Source organism: Calliopsis andreniformis, chromosome 8 (genome assembly GCF_051401765.1).
Source record: "Calliopsis andreniformis isolate RMS-2024a chromosome 8, iyCalAndr_principal, whole genome shotgun sequence".
Lineage (NCBI taxonomy): Eukaryota > Metazoa > Arthropoda > Insecta > Hymenoptera > Andrenidae > Calliopsis > Calliopsis andreniformis.
Genome location: NC_135069.1, coordinates 10758230 through 10782424, shown reverse-complemented (window position 1 = coordinate 10782424; position 24195 = coordinate 10758230). Strand labels below are relative to the sequence as shown.

General features: G+C 34.3%; 2 protein-coding genes across 2 annotated transcripts in view; one reads left to right on the top strand and one right to left on the bottom strand.

Moving 5' to 3' along the window:
- Gdap2 (ganglioside induced differentiation associated protein 2) overlaps positions 1-24195 on the bottom strand; it is a 100694-nt gene that overhangs the window by 55249 nt on the left and 21250 nt on the right. The window lies entirely within an intron of this gene.
- LOC143182083 (uncharacterized) lies at positions 3152-4006 on the top strand. The gene has a single exon (XM_076382823.1). It carries the CDS (start codon positions 3152-3154, stop codon positions 4004-4006), a length of 855 nt encoding a protein of 284 aa, XP_076238938.1.

Genomic DNA, 24195 nt, shown 5'->3' with positions numbered 1-24195 from the left:
TGTAATTAGACTTCTTGAATTTAGAAATTCGTACTTTTAATGGATGTTACTCAGTTTCGTTTTTTGTGGAGTATCTATGGTTGTGTTTTTGTGCTTATATTTAAACGTTTATAAATGGAACACCATAGCGTGTACGTGAAATAATTAGTTCTTATGTAAATGGATTAGTAAAATAGATAAAGCAAAATAGATTATATCGAGTTAGGTGCAATTCTATTGTTTACTGTCTACTCTTTGCTGTAACTCTATTTAGGTGTAACTACTGTCTTGTTACAAGACAGAGTAAATTCTGTTGGATTAAGAGGATCAATATTCTGATATTTGTTAGTGTGCTTAAGAATTGATGAAAATAGGAACTGATGCTTTATTTATACCAGTTAATAAAGTGACTACTATAAGTCTTAGAATAAATGTAGGGTGCCCTAAAATCAGGAAGGTATTGTACTTTATTTTCAAGAAAACTGTTTCTGAATTCTCAACAAACATGAGTGCACAGAAATACAGCACTAAGTGTTTGAGAAGCATAATTAGTTAGCAGATATCTGACACAGATGCAACATCAATTCAATCAATCGCAATCGTGATTTGGAAGCAATACGTAGAACCAATCATAAGTTATGTTATCAGCAATGCAATTCTGTTCGAACGGGAGATAGTTAGTGATCAATGAACGCAAGATCACAGTAACTGTTTGACCATTGACCTTATTTGCTGTAAAGTAAAAACGTTCTGTAACACTTTGTATACAGTCGACCCAAAAATGTCGCGGTTTAACAAAAATTTATTATTCGTATCTTTTTGGTCCATTATATCCTTCAAGTGCCTAAAATTATGTTTCAGTATACATGTATACTGAAATTCAAACTGAAATTCAATGAAATTCAAACTGAATTTTTTAGAAAACGAGGGACGTTAACAAATAATTATATTCTTTATTTCTGATTAATTTTTCTGTTACACACAAACAGCAGCTTTCTGCTTGTATTACTGGCTCTCAAACGCTCTGAATATCTTTTAAATTAAAGCAGTTTGTTCAAATTCAAACCTCTTTTCTAAACTACATATTTTCGAATGTGTTAAGTCAAGTATGTATATATTTTTTGTTTTTAGTCTTAGAAGGAATCACTATCTATGATTTTTGATTACCCTAAAATCTTCCTCTTAAATCTTCTTTCCTTAAAATAGATAAATGACATATACATGTTACCTACCTAAAATTTTAGTTAATACGTAATTCTATTCTTACAAACAATAATTCTGTTTTCTTCTATGCAGCATTAAATTGTCGAACAACAACAAAACCATTTTTCATTTAATGTCAATTTCACTTTTGTATGCCTAGGTAGTAAATTAAATTAACAAATACTGAAATGAATGCGATCAAAGTTATCATGAAAATCTTGAATCGCATGAGTAATGTAGGTATAGTGAATGCATGTTTGAACGATTGAAATCTAACATGATATATTTAATCTCTATTTCCATTTTAAAACGAATTACAATCATTACAAAATCAAACTCTTTCAAACTTTAAATTGCTTTCAATAACATATTAGAAATTACTTTTATGAATTATGTGCTTTTATGAATATTCGTTTACATAATTATATACTAGATGCGAAAAATGCTAATAAAACTACTCATTGATATAGTGGATGTAATTTAATTTTTCATTCATGCCAGTAAGAGTCAATCAGCAAAAGATATAAAATGATACTTTGATTTCTATTGTATATCGGATTACATACATGTTTTTCATTAAACTACAAATTATTACATTTGACATTTGTATCCTTATCGTGGGTTATTAAACACCAGATGCAATTATACTTAATGTGCACACACGTCTTACTGATAATTCACACATTTATATATTTTCACTATACTTATCTTCCTCACAATATTAAATAATCATAGTTCCCTAATATTTTTCTACTAAAAAGAGGTTTATCATATTGCGTTATGTAAATTAATTTAATTATGTCTAGTTTAAGTAGTTGTTATGTTTTGTAGATCAATTGTAAATCAGTCATAATTAAAAGTCATCTAAATAGGGTAAAGCACCCAACAGTCGATATTAATCCAGTTATCAACATTTACTATAAAATTATCTTGAACTTAAAGTTTTAATTTGAAATCTTTCACCACCGAAAATGTATCATTATGAATTATTTTCGAGAAGAAGTAGTGTGCCAAGTTTTATTAAAGGTGTCGATTACTGAGTACATTATTCTTATGTTAACAAAAAAATGTTGGCAATAGCAAACTGGTGGTAATATATATTTTCAAGAACATGCAATGACGATACGAACTAGAATTAGAAATTTTTCATAGCTGACAAGGTATTGCAAGCGCTGACCTTATCACTTCCGATTATCGTTCCTCGCTACGTGTTGTATGTATGTCTCGCTCACTTTCAATTCATTTTTCTCACCGAACAATTCGATCAAGAAGTTTGATCAAACGTGAAAAATTTGCTGGTTTCTTCAGATTATGAATATTGGGTGGCACTTCAATCTCCTCGATCTAGAATCTACAATACATTTCATTTGTACTGTGGCAGTTCGGCACTGCCACCACGGCCTTGTCATTTTTTCTCAATTTCCATTTCCGTTTTCTGTTCTGACTTTCTCTTCAACTTTCGCTGTTCTTAACCTTTTCTTCTAATGCTTTACAATTTCCTGCCTATTCTTTCTACATCCGATCCCAAGGATTGGCACGGGTCTGGTCATCGTCAGTTACATCTGGCGGCCAGATCCGCGCGAGGCTCAGGACAATTTTCCCCTTTTTACTTTCTCCACTTTTCTCTCTGTTCTGTCCGCTTTCCTCTTCGTTTTCCAGCCCTCTTTCCATCCTTCTTTCTTCCTGTTACTTTCTCTAGTTTGTAAGGTATAAGAAGGGATGATGTGAGGGCGCGAAAACGGTCGGAGTCAAACTGCTGTAGGTTACACTTCATCGTGCTAATAAAACCAGTTTTTAGTTAACCACATTTATGTGTCTATTGATTAACCACCTCAATTATTGGTGACCCCGACGTGATCGGTGACTGTTGATTGTGGTGGACATTACAACGGTAGAAACTGAACAGTGTTATCCGCGTAGATTTTTTATTTTTAGTGACTCAGTGTATATATAAGAACTGTGAGTGAAGATGGCTACAGGTCAGGTGACTAACGATTCTCTTGGCGTTGGAGCACCTTCGGTGGATCGCGTAGCGGTTCGGATTCCCGAATTCTGCCCTTCCGATCCGGAGATGTGGTTCGGGATGTCGGAACGCAGCTTCGAAGCGTCTGGAGTAACCCTAGAAAATACCAAGTTCGGGTATATCTTGGGTGCTCTACCTCCACAGTACGCCGCGGAGGTCCGAGACATTATTATGAATCCACCACCGTTGGAGCCATATCAAAAATTAAAAACGGAGCTGATACGTCGTTTGAGTTCGTCGCAGGAGCAGAAGACACGACGTCTGCTCGAACATGAGGAGATCGGAGACCGCAAGCCTTCGCAGTTCCTGAGACACCTGCGTGGATTAGCTGGGACGGCGGTGCCTGATTCTGTCTTGCGGACCCTCTGGATGGGACGACTTCCCCAAGGAATGCAGGTAGTCTTAGCGACGCAGAGGGACGTGGAGTTGGACAAGGTTGCCGAGCTTGCAGATGCGATTGCTGAATCGTCAACTCCCAGAGTGCAAATCTCCGAGGTAAATTCTGCTCCTGCCAATGATCTCGAGGCATTATTAAGTATGAAGATGGCACAATTAGCGATATCTTTACGCCAGGAAATCTCGGCAATTCGGCAAGAATTGACGTCTGACGTTCGCCCTTCGCGCCGCGATAGGGATTCGCGCCCACGATCGCCTGCACGTTCGAGTGCTCGGTCGGGTTCAAGGAGCCGCAGACATGGCAAACGCGGTGTTTGCTGGTATCATTGGATGTTTGATACGGATGCTCGTAAATGCATTGCGCCCTGTACCTTCAATGCGGGAAACGATCAGGGCAGTCGCTAATGGCGGCCAGCGACCCTAGCCCGACGTCACGCCGTCTTTTCGTTACCGACCGCGACACGAAGACACAATACTTGGTCGACACAGGAGCCGACCTTTGTGTTTTTCCTCGGAAGATGATTAGAGGGCCATGCGAGAAGTCTACCTACGAACTCGCTGCAGCAAACGGTACCGCGATTGCGACGTACGGTGCGAGAACACTCACGCTCAATTTCGGGCTACGGCGGGTTTTTACCTGGCGATTCATCGTTGCGGATGTGGCAAAACCCATCATCGGTGCAGATTTTTTGTCACATTTTGGGTTACTTGTAGATGTGAGAAATAGGCAACTGCTGGATCAGGTCACATCGTTATCAGCAAGGGGACGTCCGGCTGTCGGAACGGTGCAAGCAATTCCATGCATCAAGACAATCATGGGTTGTTCTGCGTACCATAAACTTTTACGGAAGTTCCCAAACATTACGAGACCAGAAGGCACGCCTACGGAACCGAAGCATTCTACGGTACATCATATCCACACCACCCCAGGACCGCCGGTGGCTTGCAAACCGCGGAGACTTGCACCTGACAGACTCAAGGCGGCGAAAAGAGAATTCGAGACCATGATGCGTTTAGGAACAACTAGACCTTCGGAGAGCAGTTGGTCGTCACCTTTGCACATGGTCCCGAAAAAAGGACAGAACGAATGGCGACCATGCGGCGATTACCGTGCCCTTAACGCGCGCACACTTCCTGATCGGTACCCAGTTAGACATATCGAGGACTTCGCGCAGGCTTTACGGGGTAAAACCATTTTTTCAACAATAGACCTAGTTCGAGCTTACAACCAGATTCCTGTTGCTGCCGAAGACATACCAAAAACAGCTATCACCACCCCATTTGGACTTTTTGAATTTCCGTACATGTCATTCGGACTACGCAATGCAGCGCAAACGTTTCAGCGGTTTATCGATGAGGTGTTACGAGGTCTGGATTTCTGCTATGCATACATCGACGACATCTTGGTAGCATCATCGACCGAACAAGAGCATTTTCAACATCTGGAAATCCTTTGCGATAAACTGCAGAAGTATGGAGTGGTAGTTAACCCCGCGAAGTGCATTTTTGGTAAAGCTGAAGTGAAGTTTCTCGGTTATTTGGTGTCCAAGGAGGGAACTCGCCCATTAACGGACAAAGTGGATGTTATCCTGCAATATCCTCAACCAACCACAGCTAAGCAGTTGAGGCAGTTCTTAGGTATGGTGAATTTTTACAGACGCTTTATGCCTAAGGCTGCACTTGATCAAGCACCCCTCAACAACCTGCTACACGGCAACATAAAGGGTAGCACACCGGTGCATTGGACACCAGAGGCCTCATCAGCATTTATGACCTGCAAACAAAGCTTGGCACAGGCTGCACTGCTGGCCCATCCTGAGGTCAACGCACCGTTGGCGATTACCTGCGACGCTTCCGATTTTACGGTAGGAGCCGTCCTTCAACAGCGCATAGGCAATGACTGGGAACCATTGGCATTCTTTTCTAAAAAACTAACAGCCGCAGAAACTAAATATGGAGCTTACGATAGGGAACTCTTAGCGATTTACCTATCGATTAAGCATTTCCGGCATATGATTGAGGGAAGAAGTTTTCGGATTTATACAGACCACAAACCACTGATATTTGCTTTCCGTCAGAAATTAGAGAAGTGTTCTCCAAGGCAATTTCGATACTTGGAGTTCATCAGCCAGTTTACCACAGACATCCGCCACGTTTCCGGTGAAGACAACGTTGTTGCCGATGCATTATCGAGGATTGAAGAGGTGGAGCAAACGCTAGACTTTGCGGAACTAGCAAAATCCCAGGAAAAGGACGAAGAGCTGCAAATCTACCTGCGCGAAGGAAGGGGTTTATGCCTCAAGAAGATGACTCTCCCGGATGCACGCGCGCAAGTGTACTGTGACGTTTCGACATCGGCGGTGCGTCCATTCATAACACCACCCTTTCGGCAAACAGCGTTCAACACGGTGCATCGCCTTGCACATCCTGGAATTAACGCCACGGTCAAACTCATAACTCAACGTTATGTTTGGCCGTCGGTGAAAACAGACTGCCGAAAGTGGGCACGTGCCTGTATAGAGTGTCAACGGTCGAAAATTGGGCGTCACGTGTCAGCACCGGTTGGAGTTTTCACGTCACCATCAGCAAGGTTCGAACATGTGCATGTTGACATTGTTGTCTTGCCAGTTTCCGAGGGCTTTCGATACTGTCTTACATGTGTGGACCGCTTTACGCGGTGGCCGGAGGCATTTCCGATGCGCGACCAGGAAGCAGCCACGGTAGCCCGAACATTTTACGAGGGTTGGATCTCGCGTTTCGGCACACCATTACGGGTTACCACTGATAGGGGCAAGCAGTTCGAGTCCCATTTGTTCAGGCACTTGAATATACTGCTAGGAACGTCACACCTGAAGACGACAGCCTACCATCCAGCGGCAAATGGCATGGTGGAGCGATTTCACCGGCAGCTGAAGGCAGCTATTCGGTGCCATCAGAATTCCCGGTGGACAGAGGTTCTTCCCACCATATTGTTGGGTATACGCTCAGCTTGGCGGGAGGACCTAAAGGCAACGGCATCAGAGTTGGTCTATGGCGAGACGCTTCGTCTTCCTGGAGAGTTCTTGGCGCCACGACCAGCCGAGTGTTCCAGCGACGCAGGCGACTATGTACAAGGGTTGCGACAGCATTTTCACGCCCTCAGTCCGGTTGGAGGAATTCGGCATGGTGCACGACGAACTTTCATTTTTAAAGACTTGGCCGATACAAACTATGTTTTCGTCCGTAATGATACCGTCAAGGGAATCCTCCAGCACCCGTACGACGGACCATTCAGGGTCCTCAATCGAGGGTCAAAAACCTTCTCCTTGGACATCAAGGGCAAACAGGTGACGGTAACCATTGACCGACTTAAACCGGCCTACATCGTGACGGACGATGAGGAGGCGCAAGGGACATCGACCGCTGAGGAACCTCAACGGCCATCGGATCCAGGGTCGCTACCTGTTTCACAGCCGACACCTGAACCACGGATGCTTCCTCAAGCACAGTCGGTCCGTGAATCCACGGCAACAGCAGGTCGGGGCCCAAGAACAACTCGGTCAGGCAGACGAGTACACTTTCCGGAGCGATTCCAAGCCGGACTTTCGTGATTAGGTCAATCACTGGCAAGGGGGTGATGTGGCAGTTCGGCACTGCCACCACGGCCTTGTCATTTTTTCTCAATTTCCATTTCCGTTTTCTGTTCTGACTTTCTCTTCAACTTTCGCTGTTCTTAACCTTTTCTTCTAATGCTTTACAATTTCCTGCCTATTCTTTCTACATCCGATCCCAAGGATTGGCACGGGTCTGGTCATCGTCAGTTACATCTGGCGGCCAGATCCGCGCGAGGCTCAGGACAATTTTCCCCTTTTTACTTTCTCCACTTTTCTCTCTGTTCTGTCCGCTTTCCTCTTCGTTTTCCAGCCCTCTTTCCATCCTTCTTTCTTCCTGTTACTTTCTCTAGTTTGTAAGGTATAAGAAGGGATGATGTGAGGGCGCGAAAACGGTCGGAGTCAAACTGCTGTAGGTTACACTTCATCGTGCTAATAAAACCAGTTTTTAGTTAACCACATTTATGTGTCTATTGATTAACCACCTCAGTACGTTCTGTTTTAGCAATAAGCGGATAATCAATTGAACAACTTCGAAAGAAGCACAATATCTAATATCGTTTTTTTTATAATCTAATATTTGATGATAAGAAAAAGAATATATTTTGTACTTATATTTATTATTATAAAATAAGATTTATTTATCAGAAATACATTCTTACGATTTTCGTTACTTCTAATAGCAGTTTTTGATTTGAAAAACTAAAAATATTGAAATTTTAACAAACATAAATGTGTTGTAATGTAAATGAAATTGAATGTGGGGTGTATATTTTTATATATTGGTTTTCATGTAACAATTTGTACCTGTGTTTTAATTTATATTGTGGTACTCTGCTCCGAGTGATTTAATTTACTAATATTCCATAAAAAAGATTTTGATGATGTTCCAAAGCTGAAAAGTATTAGATTTTTGGGAATGCATCTTTAATTGATATGATATTTATCATTCTAATCTTCAGTATGTAGGTGTAATTATATTACATAACTATTCATTGTTCATACCTCAATGATATAATAATTGGGTTGACAGTGATGAGAGAAATTTTGGAAGGCAAACTCGGTTTTATACATTATAAATCAATGATAAAAGACCTTTTGCAGTCAAAATAATCATTAGATATTAAATGAGTTATACTATTTATATATTGATATAAATTTCTTATATTACAAATTAAGTATATTTATAACATATTTAATGCAGTAAGAATAGTTCTGTCAATAAAATTAAATCATTAAAAAATAATAAATTTAAGTATGCCATGGTTGAATATTATCAAAATTAAAACGTAAATATTACCTAATTACCTATGTGTACAAAATTTGTAAAGAATGACTTGTCATAATGTGAACATAAGTAACACCTACACAATATATGCACAGTTGCTGTGAATAGTCTTATTTTAATTCAGACTCTAACAAATAGAACATTAATAAGTTTTTCTTTAAAAACTATAAATTTCTAAACTGAATTTCTTTTTGTAAAAATAGTATTAATATTTCCTATTTTATTAATATTCAATGTTACTTGCAATTTTTTAGACTTCCCTCACCAGCCAAATTTGTGCATAAAAATTGACATTACTTAATTCCACAGATGTATTAAATTCGAAAAGCATTACATAATAAAATTAATGCCAAACAGTATTTTACACATTACCTACAGTTGAATACAGAGCAAAAACAATACTGTTCTTAGTAAAGTAGTTAAAGTACTTGAAATTGTTTACACTAACTTATTCTATATTTTATATAAAATTAGTATCTTTTTAATAACAGAAACATAGTGACCTCACCATGTTACTTTTATTGATATTATATCTGTTGAAAGGTAGCTGAAAGTTAAATCCAAGCTTCGATAAGAATAAACTGTGTTCTTAAGCGTGGCCATACACAGCATAAGATTGCCAGCGATTATTTCGAATGATGACATGGAGACTCGTGACCCATCGATGACCCCGGTAGAGGTAATTGAATGTATAGGCGCGGCAGACGAATGCACCGAGGAAGCCTTTCTGATATGCACCGTTCTGTAACGCGGGGCTTCCAAACAAATCCTTTGTGGCCAGCTATTTCCGCCGATGAAGCGAAAACAGCCAGCTCGGAAAAAGCTAAAGGGAAAAGAGGATCTCCAGATTTCGCTCCACTCGAGCTATTAATTGCGTTATAGAAACTCGGTTGGAATAATATCGCCGAGTTTTCTAGGTTGCGAGGAAAACGACAGAGATTTTAATCGGAACGTGTTATTTGATGGTCCAAAAAATAATGTACGTGACTCGTCCTATATATAGCTGATTGTATAGGTACATATTATATGTTCGTAAACGAAAATTGAAAACTGTTAACGTAGTACCATATTCTTTTGCAAACAAAAGTTAAGAGCTCTTGACACAGAACTACGTCTTCTCATTAAAACTTGAGAATCCTCGAAGTACGCCTTTTTGACGAGGGCAGATGATTTTTATTGATCGAGAAAGCTGCATAGTCAGTTAATTGTCTACTGAAGATGTGTGTGTTACTGTTTTATTAAAGTAAAATAACTGCTTGTGTTTCATCGGGCAATCTACGTGATGTTACTAATGCTTTACAGATTCTGCATAAAAATATTTTGAAAGCGAAATGAAAAACACTCATAAAGAACCATTGATTACTTTAAAATGTAACAAATTTAACATTGCAATTATAATTTTAATTTAAAGCCTTTTTATTTTTCCTGAAATTAGTAATTTCTGTATTCCACCAAAATTTATATGTATACTAATAATATACTATATTATAATATTGTGTAATACATCCTTCTTACTAGTTTTCATTAGTTTGAAGAAAGTAAAAATGGTAATGTAATCACTAAAATCATATTTTACGTATTTACTTTCATCTAAATCATTTATCTAAAATCTACACCTCAAAGCCAAACTGATCCAAGTTCATTTTTATCAACTTTCTCTTCACTTTTCAAAATAATAGGAATTTAGTTAAATTACGTTATATGTGAAGGAAATTGAATAGTATAAACTACTTCAAATACTTAAAAAATTAAAAAAATGGACTTTGATCATGTTAGTTCTTAGGTACAAAAATGTTATAAAGTAACTAAGAACAGTTTTACTATTAACGTATCAGTTTCTTACAATTCAATTCATTGATGATATTATATACCAAAATTTAATCAGATTTTTTTAGATTCTCTATATACCTAGTAGATAATTACAGCAAGATTTCTGATTAAATGAAAAACAGGATAGGAAAACGAATAGAGAGTTTCCACCCTATTCGAATTTTATGACTGATCTTACATCAGAGGAAATTTTCGATATTAATCAAAAGATAAAAATTCAAGCACTATCTGACAATTATCGTTGGGTTATCTGTTGAAGGTGTGCCGTATCCATTTAGCAGTGTCAATTGTTTGATTTCTCGCCATTTACACACCGATAAAGACTGATGATACAGTTTGTCGAATGTTGCGATTGTTTCTTATCGGTACCTGAGAGTCCCCAGACCTTTATTTGCTGTTACAAGAAAAGTATTTTAACCAGGTACTTGAATACTCGCGAAGAATAGCTACACAATTTGTACGTTATCGTAACGTTCAGACAAAATTATGAAGAAGTATGCATCGAATAAAAATTTCAAAGCGAAGTAAAAGACAATTTATCATCAGAAAATTGCGATTATATCCTTCCCACTGTTTTATAATTTTTGGGATAATGACCTTTTTTCTTGTGGCAAGACAATTTTTCTGGGAACCATGAATAATTAGATACTCTTAGAGCTATAATCTTTCGTTCAATGTTTCCAACCGTTTAGTTTCACAGCTTTGATCGAAAAGTAACATTATGAAATATGGATAAAAAAATTAAGAATAATTTGATGTCCTCTTGAATCTATTACTTGTAACAAGTAGGTAAAAGAAACGACTGACTTATTCGATCTATACACGAAATTTCATTACTGTCTATAAGTATTCTGTCACTTGATGGAACCTGATTAACCCTTGAATGACCTCCTGGTGTCACTGGCGGCGACCCACGAAATTTTGAAAATCGATTTGCACGAAAATTTGAAGATCTTTTTAACATACACTTCGAAGTAATTTAAAAATGTTGTTTTTTTTGTAAACAGGAATAATAGAATTTTTCGTAAATAGTAAATACATATTTTAAATATTAAAATTTTTGGGAAGTCATTTGCAACCACACAGTATTATTTACACCGAAAAAGAATGTTCATATTGTCATTTTAAAAGAAAAAAAGTTATATTCTCAGCAGGAAACCGTGAATTGAAAGATGGAATATATTCATGGTTTTTGTAACAACATGTAATTACAATTCAATGCAAATTGTTACAATTTTTTCCTTATTTCCTCTCTCGCAACATTATCAATTTAGTTACATAATGTGTCATTTAAAAAAGTAGAACTTCTGCAATTAAAATTGCTTCACTATTCTAAAGATAGCAAGTAGAGTAGCATGAGTAGAACTCTATAAATTAATAAATAATAGTAAAGGAATAATATAAATATGTGGACATCTGTCATCTGAACTATCGAGTTACCCGAAGTATCTTTTTTCGCGATGAGTTTGGATAAATGGAGTTTTACTGTAAACATGTTAATTATTTCAGTATTAGTAAATGGTAATACTTTTTGCGATAGTTTCTTTACGAATTGGAACTCGCTGTGACGATAAACTGTCAATAACTAATTATAAGTAAATCTTGTTGGTTATTAGAGTTTCTGCCACCAAAAGATCGAATGCTGTTGATCGCTAACAAGTCATGCTCGAACATGTTTAAAATTAATATCTGTAATATCTTCCACAAAAAATACGAGTTATAAAAAGCTGAGATGTCTCTCGAAATATTTATTTCTTAAAGATTATACTCTAATATCTTTTTATGCAGAATGTTACGAGGAATCAACACGAGGAAAAAAATTAAGGACTCCATTAAAAAAGAGAGCATCTGACTTTTAGCAAACTCCAGATATAATTCATCCCAATTACGTGACTTAGAGTATATGATTTATATGAAAAAGACATCAATAATGTAAAATGTAACTATTTTTCTACGTAAATAATCTGATCTATTTACTTGAACCTTGTACGTACACCAGTCATCTTGTCCAACTACTTACGTTATACAATACTTAGACTAATGAATATTTAGAGATCGAGTTTTCAAAAAGTCAACTAATATTGTACCAGTTCTAGTTTGCCTAAGAAAATAATCAAATTCCGTGTAGTAACCTTCAGTACATTTTACAAAAAGAATGAACACAAAAGGTGTGCGCTCTAAGTTTGATGAATAGGTCCTCTTCAAATATGGCAAAGTTCGTCGTTTATAATCTATTAAGCTTAATATTGTATTAATTTATGATCTCCAATGATTTAGTAACTTTTACATATAAAGTAAATTTTAATAAACTCTGACGAAGCAGACTGAAAATATTCTTATCAAAAGATTTTATTAAGGGTATTATTGCAAATTTAGGAGGTAGATCAGTTGAGAATTGGGTTATGTCAAGTACAAGATATACATGTATACATATACACGTGCAGTATTTGCCTGCTATTTATAGTAACACTGATATTAAAACTTTCTTGTGTAAAATTCTAGTTTAAATTAAAACGTTAGAACTTTATACGTATTATCTTTAATTACTGTAATAAGATCATTATGATTCCATATATGTATTATCATTAAGTTTATGGCTCATAGTGTAATAGCTATAAAAGAATGGAATTGACAATGTCCCAAACATTATCTAAAACCAGAAACTGATAAAATGATATACTTATTATGTGTCTTTTTTTGGTCAGTTATTTTTATAAAGGGATTATAGTGATCAGATTAGATTAGTTTCATGATAATTTTAATACCAATTTAATTAACGTTACTGTTATACACATACACATACTATCCCAGTTTCTTTTAAAAAGATTCAAGAATCGATAATCATGACTGATACATTTTGCACAAAATTTTCTTCTGTTAGGTTGTCCCAGAAGTCCTTTTAGTAATTTCTACACTCTGTTTATTGTTAATAAGAAAAGGATTTATAGGACAATCTAATATTTTTCTATATATTACATTATTAATTATTCTAATCAATAATGTATGTACACGTATACGCAGAATGCTAAAAAAAGGTCTAAGACTCCAAGCATTTATTCTCGCCAAAAAGGATTAAAAAGTGCTTAGTTCACATAACTCCTAAAATCAATATTTTCACTGTAAAATTTGAATCTACTTCTGTGTTTACAATGGTTGATGACGTAAGTAAGTCACTTTGCAACTCATTCAGTGTGAACAGAGGAATTGATTTGTATACTATACATACATTATTTTGGGACAGTGTGATAACAGAAGACTATAAAAGTGTAATCAATTGAAAGGAACGTACAGAGAATATTTCTTATAAATGTCGAATCAGAATTTTGCTTTTCGACTGCAAGGATCGATTTTAAGGTATCTCTTGACTATAATTTTTTATTTCTTTCAGTGAGTAGGCTTTGTGAGTTGCTAACAGTCAAATTGACCCAAGTTCTCTCTTGCCATTTTCTAGGATAGCAGAGAGACAAGTATGATAATATATTGTTTAATATTATATTTGCAATAGTTATGATATTAAATCGTCTTTATTCATAATACAGTCTAAATATTTCAGATAGGGTAACGAGATTGATGAAACTGAAAATCGGTACACAAGTTATGACGACTATTAAAAAAAGTAAATCTCATAGTATTTCTGATTGCTGTCTACAGCTGGGAATAACTTTCTATTCCTCTTTAACTAATCAGTGAATTCTACACGTCACCATATCCATATTAAAATTGCACGAAACGATTGCATACATAATTGTTCATTAACGACATTATTTATTAACGACAGAAGTCGCTTATGATTACAAACTTATGAATATTTGAAATTCGGGACACAGACTAGTCCCAAAAATACATCTTTGGGACACTGGGACATCAAACCCAAAATAGAGACAAATCTTGAAAAATAGGAATGTCTGGTCACCTTATGTTCCGACTACTCTTTGTTTCGAATAAATTGACTTGGATAAGTGAGGTTCTCAGATAGGTACAGCATTATTACATCTACTATCTACTCAATTAAAAGAACATCAACTAACGAAACAATAGCACCCTATTATATGTAGATAAATTGGTCGTTAAAGAAGTCTAAGTCCTTACACCAACGTTTCTGTGTTCATCTAATCTCAATATTAATAAAATACTTTAAAATAAATGATCTTTTACATAAAGACAGAGAATACTATACGTATACTATATCTACTTGCAATTTGGATAATTATAGTTCTACTCTATCATCGATTTAAGAACATATGTATTCCTAGTAAAATAAAGATCTCAATATCGATTGTAATTCAGTAAATCAATGAATCAGAGAATACTTATGAGGTAGAATAAAAATCCACTGTTGTACTATGGATATACCTAATAGTTTCAAGTATTGTGGATTAATCGCTAATCAAATATTGGTCGAACACAAAGGATTTGATTGTAGACAGCATCGCTTTGGACTCAAATTACTGAGAGCTCGGTTAAGACCTTAAATCTCACAAAGGAATATTTTCGTAATTTTATGGATTTTCCTGTACTACTGCTGCTTAGTCAACGTCAAATTATGCAAGACAGAATTAATGTTCAAATAAACCCTATACTAACTTTTGTTCCTCGAATTCTTTGCTCGAGACGCCATCACAATAACGCATAGCTACAAATCCCTCGTACTGTTTACTTTCTAACGATTTTTATTAGCCATATTTGCGAGAATAGACATAATTATGGCCAAACGTTTGCTATGGGAATAAATGTCAATAGAAATATAAAATGACGTCAATTAACCCTTATCATAGCGAGGCAAGTTTGCCCAAAGCTCTAAAATAAATTTCTGAGAGTTAGAATTCAGAAAATTGGAACACATACCGAGAAGACTGAAAATTTATAAATTAAAAATTCTAATATTTGAAAGTTTTAAAAGTCTGACACTTGAAGTTTAGTATTAGGGTCTCATAAATATACTTTCGATACCTCTGAACAGGATGACATCTTTTAGCGTCATTCAAGGTCATTCGAAGCTAGTTTTACTTTAAGGCTTTTCTTATCTCGCGTATTCGAAGGGACCATCTTTAGTACTAAATGGTACATTGGTTCTTTCATCCCTACATAACTGTTCCACTTTCTTCAAAGTTGCTTGGCGATACATCGTTATGTATCCGTGACCCAGGTTTCCATATCGGTCGTTGTAGTGTGCTCTTTTTCGTGAATTATTATGCACACCTTTCAAACGGTCTCACAAGAAGGCTAGAGACATCAGATAAGAGGCATATTCTTCGACATGTTTTCTATTCGCTGCTGAGAAAGAGGACGTAACTTACTCTCCCACTGAGCTCTCACTTTCGGGAAGTCAGAACTTTCATTCAGGGACAGAATTAACCACTGTGCTGGTATTTAAGGTTGCTCATCTTAATATACAAGAACTTGTATGATTACTGACGAGTGATATTAAAGTTCCAATGGAAATTTAATAATACACTGTTACAAAAATGAATCCAGTGCTAGTAACACTAAAATATATAGGTCAGTTATATGTTCACATCTGGTAATATCTAGAATTCGATGATACCGAATCACCTTGTATGATCCACATGTCATAGGTCAATGAACTTATCTTGGAGTAAGTTACACATTGGATTAAAAACAGACGATTTTACTAAGAAAAATCACGATTGTTCTGAAATATTAAATATACGTCTGTTCACTTATATTTATCGCTAAAAAAATTGTTTATCAGAATATACGTTTCGCAAGATAGGATAAGTTTAATTTGGAGCACTTTTCTAAACAATTTTGGGGATAATTACGTAGGTAGCTCAAAAGAGTACACTCTGCATGCTATGATTATAAATGTAGGAATATTATTAAAATGTCTTTTCAGTAGACATTTAGGCTTGTATCGCCTGAAAATCTTTTAGACATTTGTCAAGCACTTTTCCTAAATTCAACATGCGTACGTATCGTCATTCGCACAACGGTGTTACTGATAATGAAGAAATCATACATGGTTAAGTGTGATTATTAAAGGTATGTGAAAATCTAAAAATGTCGCTTTGACAACTTTTTTGGAGATCGATTCAGAATCCTGAAAGTGTATTGCATTTCGAAAATGTCAGAATTCACGTATCGAGACTGCCTTTTTTCTGTAGTTTGTGCAGTGAAAGTGTTGAATAATTATTATTCTTAGATGAAAATTTAAAATAAAGTATTATATCAGCTATTTGCTAGATTATTTTTGTTCTATGAGTTATATTTGAACAAAAATCGAGATATCTATTACACATAGAAATATGCTCTAAAACGATAGCAAATCGCCTAAAAAAGGTTGTTAAAGAATAATGAAAATTAACGACAGTGTGTTTAAAAATTATTTTGGGTCAACAACGTCCTAAGCTGCACAAAAGTCAACACAGTAGATAAGGACAAGAAACTAACCATACATAGAAATAAACTGTAGAAATAAGCTGTGTGGCATATAGTACAAATTTAATGAATTTTTACCTGATTTCAATGAAATGCCTCAAAGTCGATTTTCTCAATATAAGTCCAATGTAACTTATGTCCTTGTAGCCCCCAAATTTATAACACGTAGGTCCTGAAGACACCTCAAGTCAGTTGTATTTAAATAGAGAATTTGAAGACACACATTAATCATTAGAGTGATCACTTGAATGAATAAAACTTCAGCCTATTTAATTCACTTTGGCACTGGAAGACCACCAGGAGGATTCTAACTCGTTAAATGCTCACTATGGATCACCACACAGAACACAGTAATAGTATTCGTATTATATTCGTGAAACTCTATTTAATTTGTTATCCCACAGTAGAAGTTTAATGTTCAAACTGTTATAGCAATGTCACACGAGGTTGGAATGAAACAAATCTGATAAACAATCGCGTCTGGAATGTCGAGCTATAAGCCCATCCTCAACCAAACAAATGAGACTGCAAACAATGCGCTCGAAGTTTAAAGCGAATCACTTTTCTTATCTTGTGATAAACCTCGACAGTCAGAGAACAACGCGTATCGATGTGAGAAAAGTAGGAGATAATAGAATTATTGAAGGGATTCGGATAAGGCTATTGATAAGATTAACTTGGAATAGTATTTCATGCAGTGTACTCATTTTATAATAAAAAAAATTATGGAATTCGAGGCAACTATTTTCCTCCTGGTTTATAGCAATTTTATTTTCTAATTCAGGTATGAAATGCTCGATATAATTTTGTAAATGGCGGTGCTTGCTTTTAGCAATAATGAACTTCAAGGAATTTGAAACGAGCCAGAAACCAGATCCAGTCTTGGCGTATCGTAAGAGCCATAAGTTAAAGGTACTTTTCATATCTTGATTAAATATTTTTGCCTCTTCATCAAAAAGTACAATCAGGAAGAACACGGATAAGAATAATAGTTTTTAGTTGTGAGGCAATGATAATAGAATATCGTTCACTTTAAATCACTGTCGATACATACTTATCTTATGTAAACAATCTATGTTAAGAAAATCGTCCATCATGAAATACACTCGTTTAAATGCTTAAAAAATTGTTATACTCGCAAACTCCTTTACAATAAAAACGTATAACGTACTAAAGAGTACTTATGTACCTACGTACTTAACGTGATTACAATTCCTCATACTTACATACATGCTGGAGACAGAATTAATTTATTAGATTATGGAATAATCTTATTAAAATCTAATCTTGTTAATTTATTAGATTACTACATCAAGTATGGTAACAATAAGTATGTATCATACACTTTGTTTCTTGAAGGAGTGCTTTATTGTAGGGCTACAAAGGCAGTGACTTTCTTTTATCTCGTATTTGTTGAAGGTGTAATGGATTTCTGAGAATAAGGCATTGGAATGTAATTTGAAAATGTTTTGAAAATATAGAAATTGAAGCAATAAAATAGTAAGAATCACATAACTTGGGTCAGACTGAAATTATTCTTTTTTGACTAGATTCTTCGTATTAGAGTTTTTAAAAGTTTTGGTACTAGCGAATCAATTTTTAGACAATTATAGAGACTAATGATAATATGTCATCTGCAGGAAATTCTATTTAATAATCGTTTTTTGTAGAGGATTACTATTTTCCTGTTTTTAATGATTTTGAAAAGTGTTAGAAAAAGTAGAAATATTAAGTATTAAGTGGTTCACCTTTTCTAAGAACAGGTATAAACAAATATAAGTAAATTTATGTAAATATAGTACTTATTCATTATAAGCACGTTAGTATTTCCATTATCTCTATTTTCTATTATGAAACAATTTTTATCAATTATGTTAGAAAAAAAGTGTAAATTATGTTCTTTCTGTTTCACGTCTCGCAAAACAAATACCAATTGTTAAACTACCTACGTATTTGTAAGTGTGCCAGTCATGCACTTATGACTATGAGTATAAGCTCATTGCTCGTAATAAGTGACAAGATTATAGTTCATGAGATTTGTAGTATCAATAATATTCGTATAAAGCAATTATGACAAATTATTTTTCAATATAACTACAATTATTTCATATCATTAAAAAATTAACAAAAAAAGTTACTCTAATGTCTTCTATGCAACTAGGGACTCTAGAAACTAGGAATTATTATGTTAGTCATTAAACTAACAATTAAAAATTACTACATTAATAATTGGAATTATTCTTGAAATCCATATTGAGGGATAAGCATTACATGTAGCAATGTAACATGGTGTAAGGTTCAACATCCGTGTACAGGTCATTTAATATGACGTTGGCGCGGTGTTATGTCATTTGAATATCTCTCAGACACAGAAATTCACTAGGGAATGTTGCAACGCAAAATGAAGCAGAAAGAACCAACGTTCCTCCCAGTAATTTACGCGGTCTTATTAAGAAAACAATAAGAGATTACCATCTGGTGTTTCGAGCTAAGAACAATGCCTAATTAAAAGCAGATCCTCGGGCAAATAAAAGGCTAAAAAACGATTCGTCTTGATGATTCACTTTTAAAAATTCCTGCAAGCACATTCCACAAATAGGATACGCTGGTAACAATGATGGTGTAGCTAAACAATAACCTTGATTACCAACAAATGATTCACTCCCTCTCGAAAGTTTGTCAAGAAGAATATATTACATCGAAAATGTCTGCTCATGTTTATCATTTATATTTCTTTGAACAGATGGTCATTATCTCGCGTCAACCCCAATCCATTGTTCAATTACTTGAGCGCCATTCAAGTGGTTATTACGGGAGATTGAAAAAAATGGAATGATATTTTTAAAAATATTTTTCTTTTCATACTATACGAAAATATATAAAAATAATGGAGACAAAACTCTGTTTCAGAAATTCGTTTTAGTCTAGCACATTTGATTTTACTATCACTCGCTAATGAGGAATGAGAAAAGTTTATTATGTATCTAAAAATTTAACGTTCAATAAAGTGACACCAATATATTATCTAAAATTGATAGAAAAATTTGTATCAATTATTTTTATTTAAAATGGAACTTTTTTATTTTTCAGGAAAAAAGGAACAATGATTTAAATGGAGTGGCTCTCATAGACACTCTTGTTAACTCGATATAAATTCGTTTATAAAGTTATTTAAAAAGTATGGTATACAGTGTACCAGTTTTCACGCTAGAGGTAGATAAAATAATAAATAAAAATTGCTTTTCAAAAGTCAGAGAAAGATATAGAATCCTTGAATGCACATGATAATTTCTGTAGACAGGTGTTAATTATTAAAATTAATAACAGAGTTCTAGAACATTTGTTGCAAAATCATTTCTAACTTCAAAATAAACAATCTTTGGACCACGGTTAAAGTTTTTTATACTAATGAGTATTACACCTGTTTCAAATTTAATGTAATCTTTCCTGAACACTTGGTACAGTGCACAATAAATGTAGTTACAACATACAGCTCTTGCAATAATGGTAATTCAAATATGTGGGAAATAACATCAGAACCCTTTCAAATGACGTAAAAATCGTGGAAATATGTGCAATATTTCCTCGTGGAATGCTTAGTTTTCCTGTCACGATGGGCACTCGTCACTATCCCCACTAGTTCCTGGAAATACGCGGAACAAACAGCGTCAAACAAATTAATAGTTACCAACCAAAAAATAAGTAGCTTTCAAAAACGATATCCAGAGACGAAATATCCTCACTCGTTGCAAATAGCGAGATTTTCTCCAAATAATTAAACATAAAATTGTGAAGGTTTATAAATTTCTATTAAGATGAAGGTGTTTATCGTAGGCATTTAATCGTCAAATTTAAATCCAGAAACTTTAAAAGTTCTATCAGAAATAAAATAAAGGATTATTTATATTATACCTTCGACTTCAGACACGTTCTTTTCGACTTGATTGACAATAAAATACAAAATACACAGATTTTGTGATTATACTTCTAGATATTCTAGAGTGTTCGATGACAGGTATCAAAAATGTTAATGAGTGATTTTACAAACCAAGATAAAACGAAATTGAAGAACAGACGAAATTCCATTTAAAGCTTTGTAGAGAATTGTACGTTCAAAATTGGCGTGAAATGTGTCTGACGTGGTACTTATTCTACTGATTTCGCTGCGTCTGGCCTGACTAATGCACGTGGGAATGGAATAAGTCCTAAGTCAGACACATTGCACGCGTCTTTTAGGCGAATATTTCAATAACTAAATAATCAGTCAAAAATAAAGCCCTAGATACAATTTCGTTTTATTTTAGCATGTAACATTATCCTTTAAAATATTGGCAACTGTGAACTAACCTTACGACGATTTACAATGGTGTGTACCTACATTTAATGTGTTGGCTTCTTTCTTATTACGTCTTTTTTATCACATATAAAATTTTCAATGAACAATATTCACACTTTTATTTAGGCGTGGACTTACATATCTTCCCTCTTAGTCAGTATATAGTGTGTGTATGCATGTAATATGATGGTGCTCCTTTGCTGCGTACAAAAAGATTGGCACATTCGTTTGTTCTTGTAGTGTGGAGACTGTGGAGAGTAAGCGATTCTCAGTTTCAATACGAATGGTGGGGCAGTATTTATGTGACGTTAGAGGCTTGGCTGAGACAGACCAGTCCCAATGGACAGACTTGACCTAACCATCCTATTTACATTTGCAATATGCACGATGTAACAAAACCTTGATTAATTGAGTTTTAATTATGCATAGTCTCGTTTATTTAGAGTTATTGCTATTCGCTGCATTAACAGTAATAATATAATAGAGCATTGAGTGAGGCTTAAACTATGTATAATTTAAATTTAGAAATTAGTTTGAAATTAAATTTAAATTAAAATTATATTTAAAGTTGAATTTAAACTATGTATAACTTCATTCAGTCTATCGACAATAATAAAATTGGTGTATAGAAGTGTACGTCAAGTTTATATTACATGTTAAATTCGTTAATCAAGATCCTACTATACTATAATATTATAATGCATATTTATTATTGACTGCACATTTTTGTAATAAATAAATTCATTTACTTGAATATGAAGGAGGCTTCATACGATATTATTGGCTTCTTCTGTTAACGACTTAACAGTATTAAATATCTTTTTTTATTCTGTTGGTGCATTGGATAATACAGACAGCGTACTTGTTATGCATGAGACACGCATTTTGTAGCGAAAAATATTAAAATAGAATGTATGTAGGTACATATAAGTACAGTTCACTGTACTGCTAATCTATTAAAGCGATTTCTACGGTTTGTCTGGATGATTCATATTGGACAGGCACTGGTTAAATAGTTTGCGCTCTTCGTGTCAAGATAAACCTTGTTTGCTGTGTCATGTTACTCATATTTTTGTAAGATATTTTGCGAAGTTATGTGACCATGTTCGCACGATATTGAAAGGATTTCTTTTCTAACCACAGACTCAAATCTATTTCTATATTCACATTCTCATAGTATTCTGTTTGCTTTTCATGAAAGGAATGAAACATAATAGTTTAAGCTTCTTAAATCAAGAAACCTCAATCCCTTAAGATATGGTAATGGACTTTTACTATGGTAAGTGTTCTATTTATACAATTCTTTAATTATTTAGGTTTGAAACATTGGTTTTTTCATATTTACAAGCTTGTAAATTAAATTTAAATTTCTAGGTGTATATATTGAGAAAAATTCGTACTAAAATATTTTTAAAAATTTGCATTAAGCTATAAGACAGATTTAATACCCTTTAATCTGCATTTGAGTAAGTTTAGAAATTGTTTAAATGCTGCGAATTTCCTTAGAGATAGATTTCTTCGTATCTAGCAGCTACTTAGGTTTTTAAAACGTAAAAACCTAACATAAAAACAGAATAATATTTTACACATAAGATGATATAGATAAAATAATAAAATATATATTTTGTTTTTATTCCAATCATCCCTCTTGTTATTACTGACATTTGATCAATTGCGTGATTCGCTGTATATTACTAATAATCATTCTCGTATTTTATATGCAAGTCGTGTAGTAAACATTTGTTAGAGAAAGTAAGGGTTTTCATAATGACATGGAAGATTCACTAAAATGATCGATAAAACTTGAACGCAAAAGCGTTCGAACTATGATATAACAGTACTGCCTAGTAGTTTATAAGAGCCACTGTCGCACTACTAAGTTTTCTCATAAGCGAAAGTTGAAAGTCTTCTTTATCACGAAAGAAAAGGATAAAATGAAATACAATCGATAAGACAATTGTACACCAGTTTGTATAATTTTCTAACTGCTTGTTTAAACGATTATTGCATCCTTAATAATTAATATATTCTTTCAGTTTATTAGTACCAGGAAATTGTTATGTACTTGTATGCATTGTTTTTACAATCACTCTTCAATAAATAAAAGTGAAATAGACACATGCATTATGGAATTTGCAAAACTTCAAAAGCTCCTTTTAAAGAAAAGTTGAAATTTTTATCAACCAAGTTGTCGAATGTAAATAATATGATATAATCACAAGGATATAAATTTGAAGGACTTGCTGAATGATTAATTTTTTTAAAAGAATTTTTTGAAATGTATTTTTCCTATCACGTAACCATAAGTTCAAATAAACATAACTCCATAATACGTGCACGTAAAGTTTCTACATATTCTATAGAATATATTGAATAACAAATAAAGTTCGACAAATCATTATTTAACAGAATATTGTACCATGAACACTATTGTTATAAATTGCCATGAGGAGATAAAAAAATTCGGGTAATTGATTCCACACGAACATCATTGCTATTTCTGTCTACCTTAAACTCGTCAGCTGTTGCAAAAACCTTTCCATTACAGTTGACAGTAATCCGTGTCACTGCTTGCAATATCTTTTTCAGATTTAATAGACTTTTTGAAATAGACAAAAATATTCCAAAAAATGTCTCAAAGTATAGTGACGAATATCGTCTTCCATGCTGTCTGATTCATACGATTATTCTACTTCCAATAATCTTTATTCCCAACTGCTATTATATGTACCACAAAGGATGTACGTCGTTAAATATTGCTTTAAATAACATGAAGTAACTGGAAACCTTTTTCCTCTTTTACGTCTTTCCCATATTTCTTATCATTCAACGTTTGTTTCAAGCGGGACTTACCCACAAACATCCTACTAAACTTAAATTAAGCTAATAAAAGAATGGTCGAGAGAGACACATAAGGTGTAAGTAGAAACTGTCGTCATAGTCAGACAGACCGAGAAATGACATTTTTTAAGCAGATTATACTTTGACACACATTCGCCTAATATGTTGCAACAAACTGTAGTATATATTATTGACAGATTTTTGTATTTCTTGCCAAAGAAAAACTAAATTCATTTCGAAAAACTTTAAAAAACAAAGTGGAAATTTCATCTTAATGATATTAATAATAAGAGGAATATTGAGAAATATG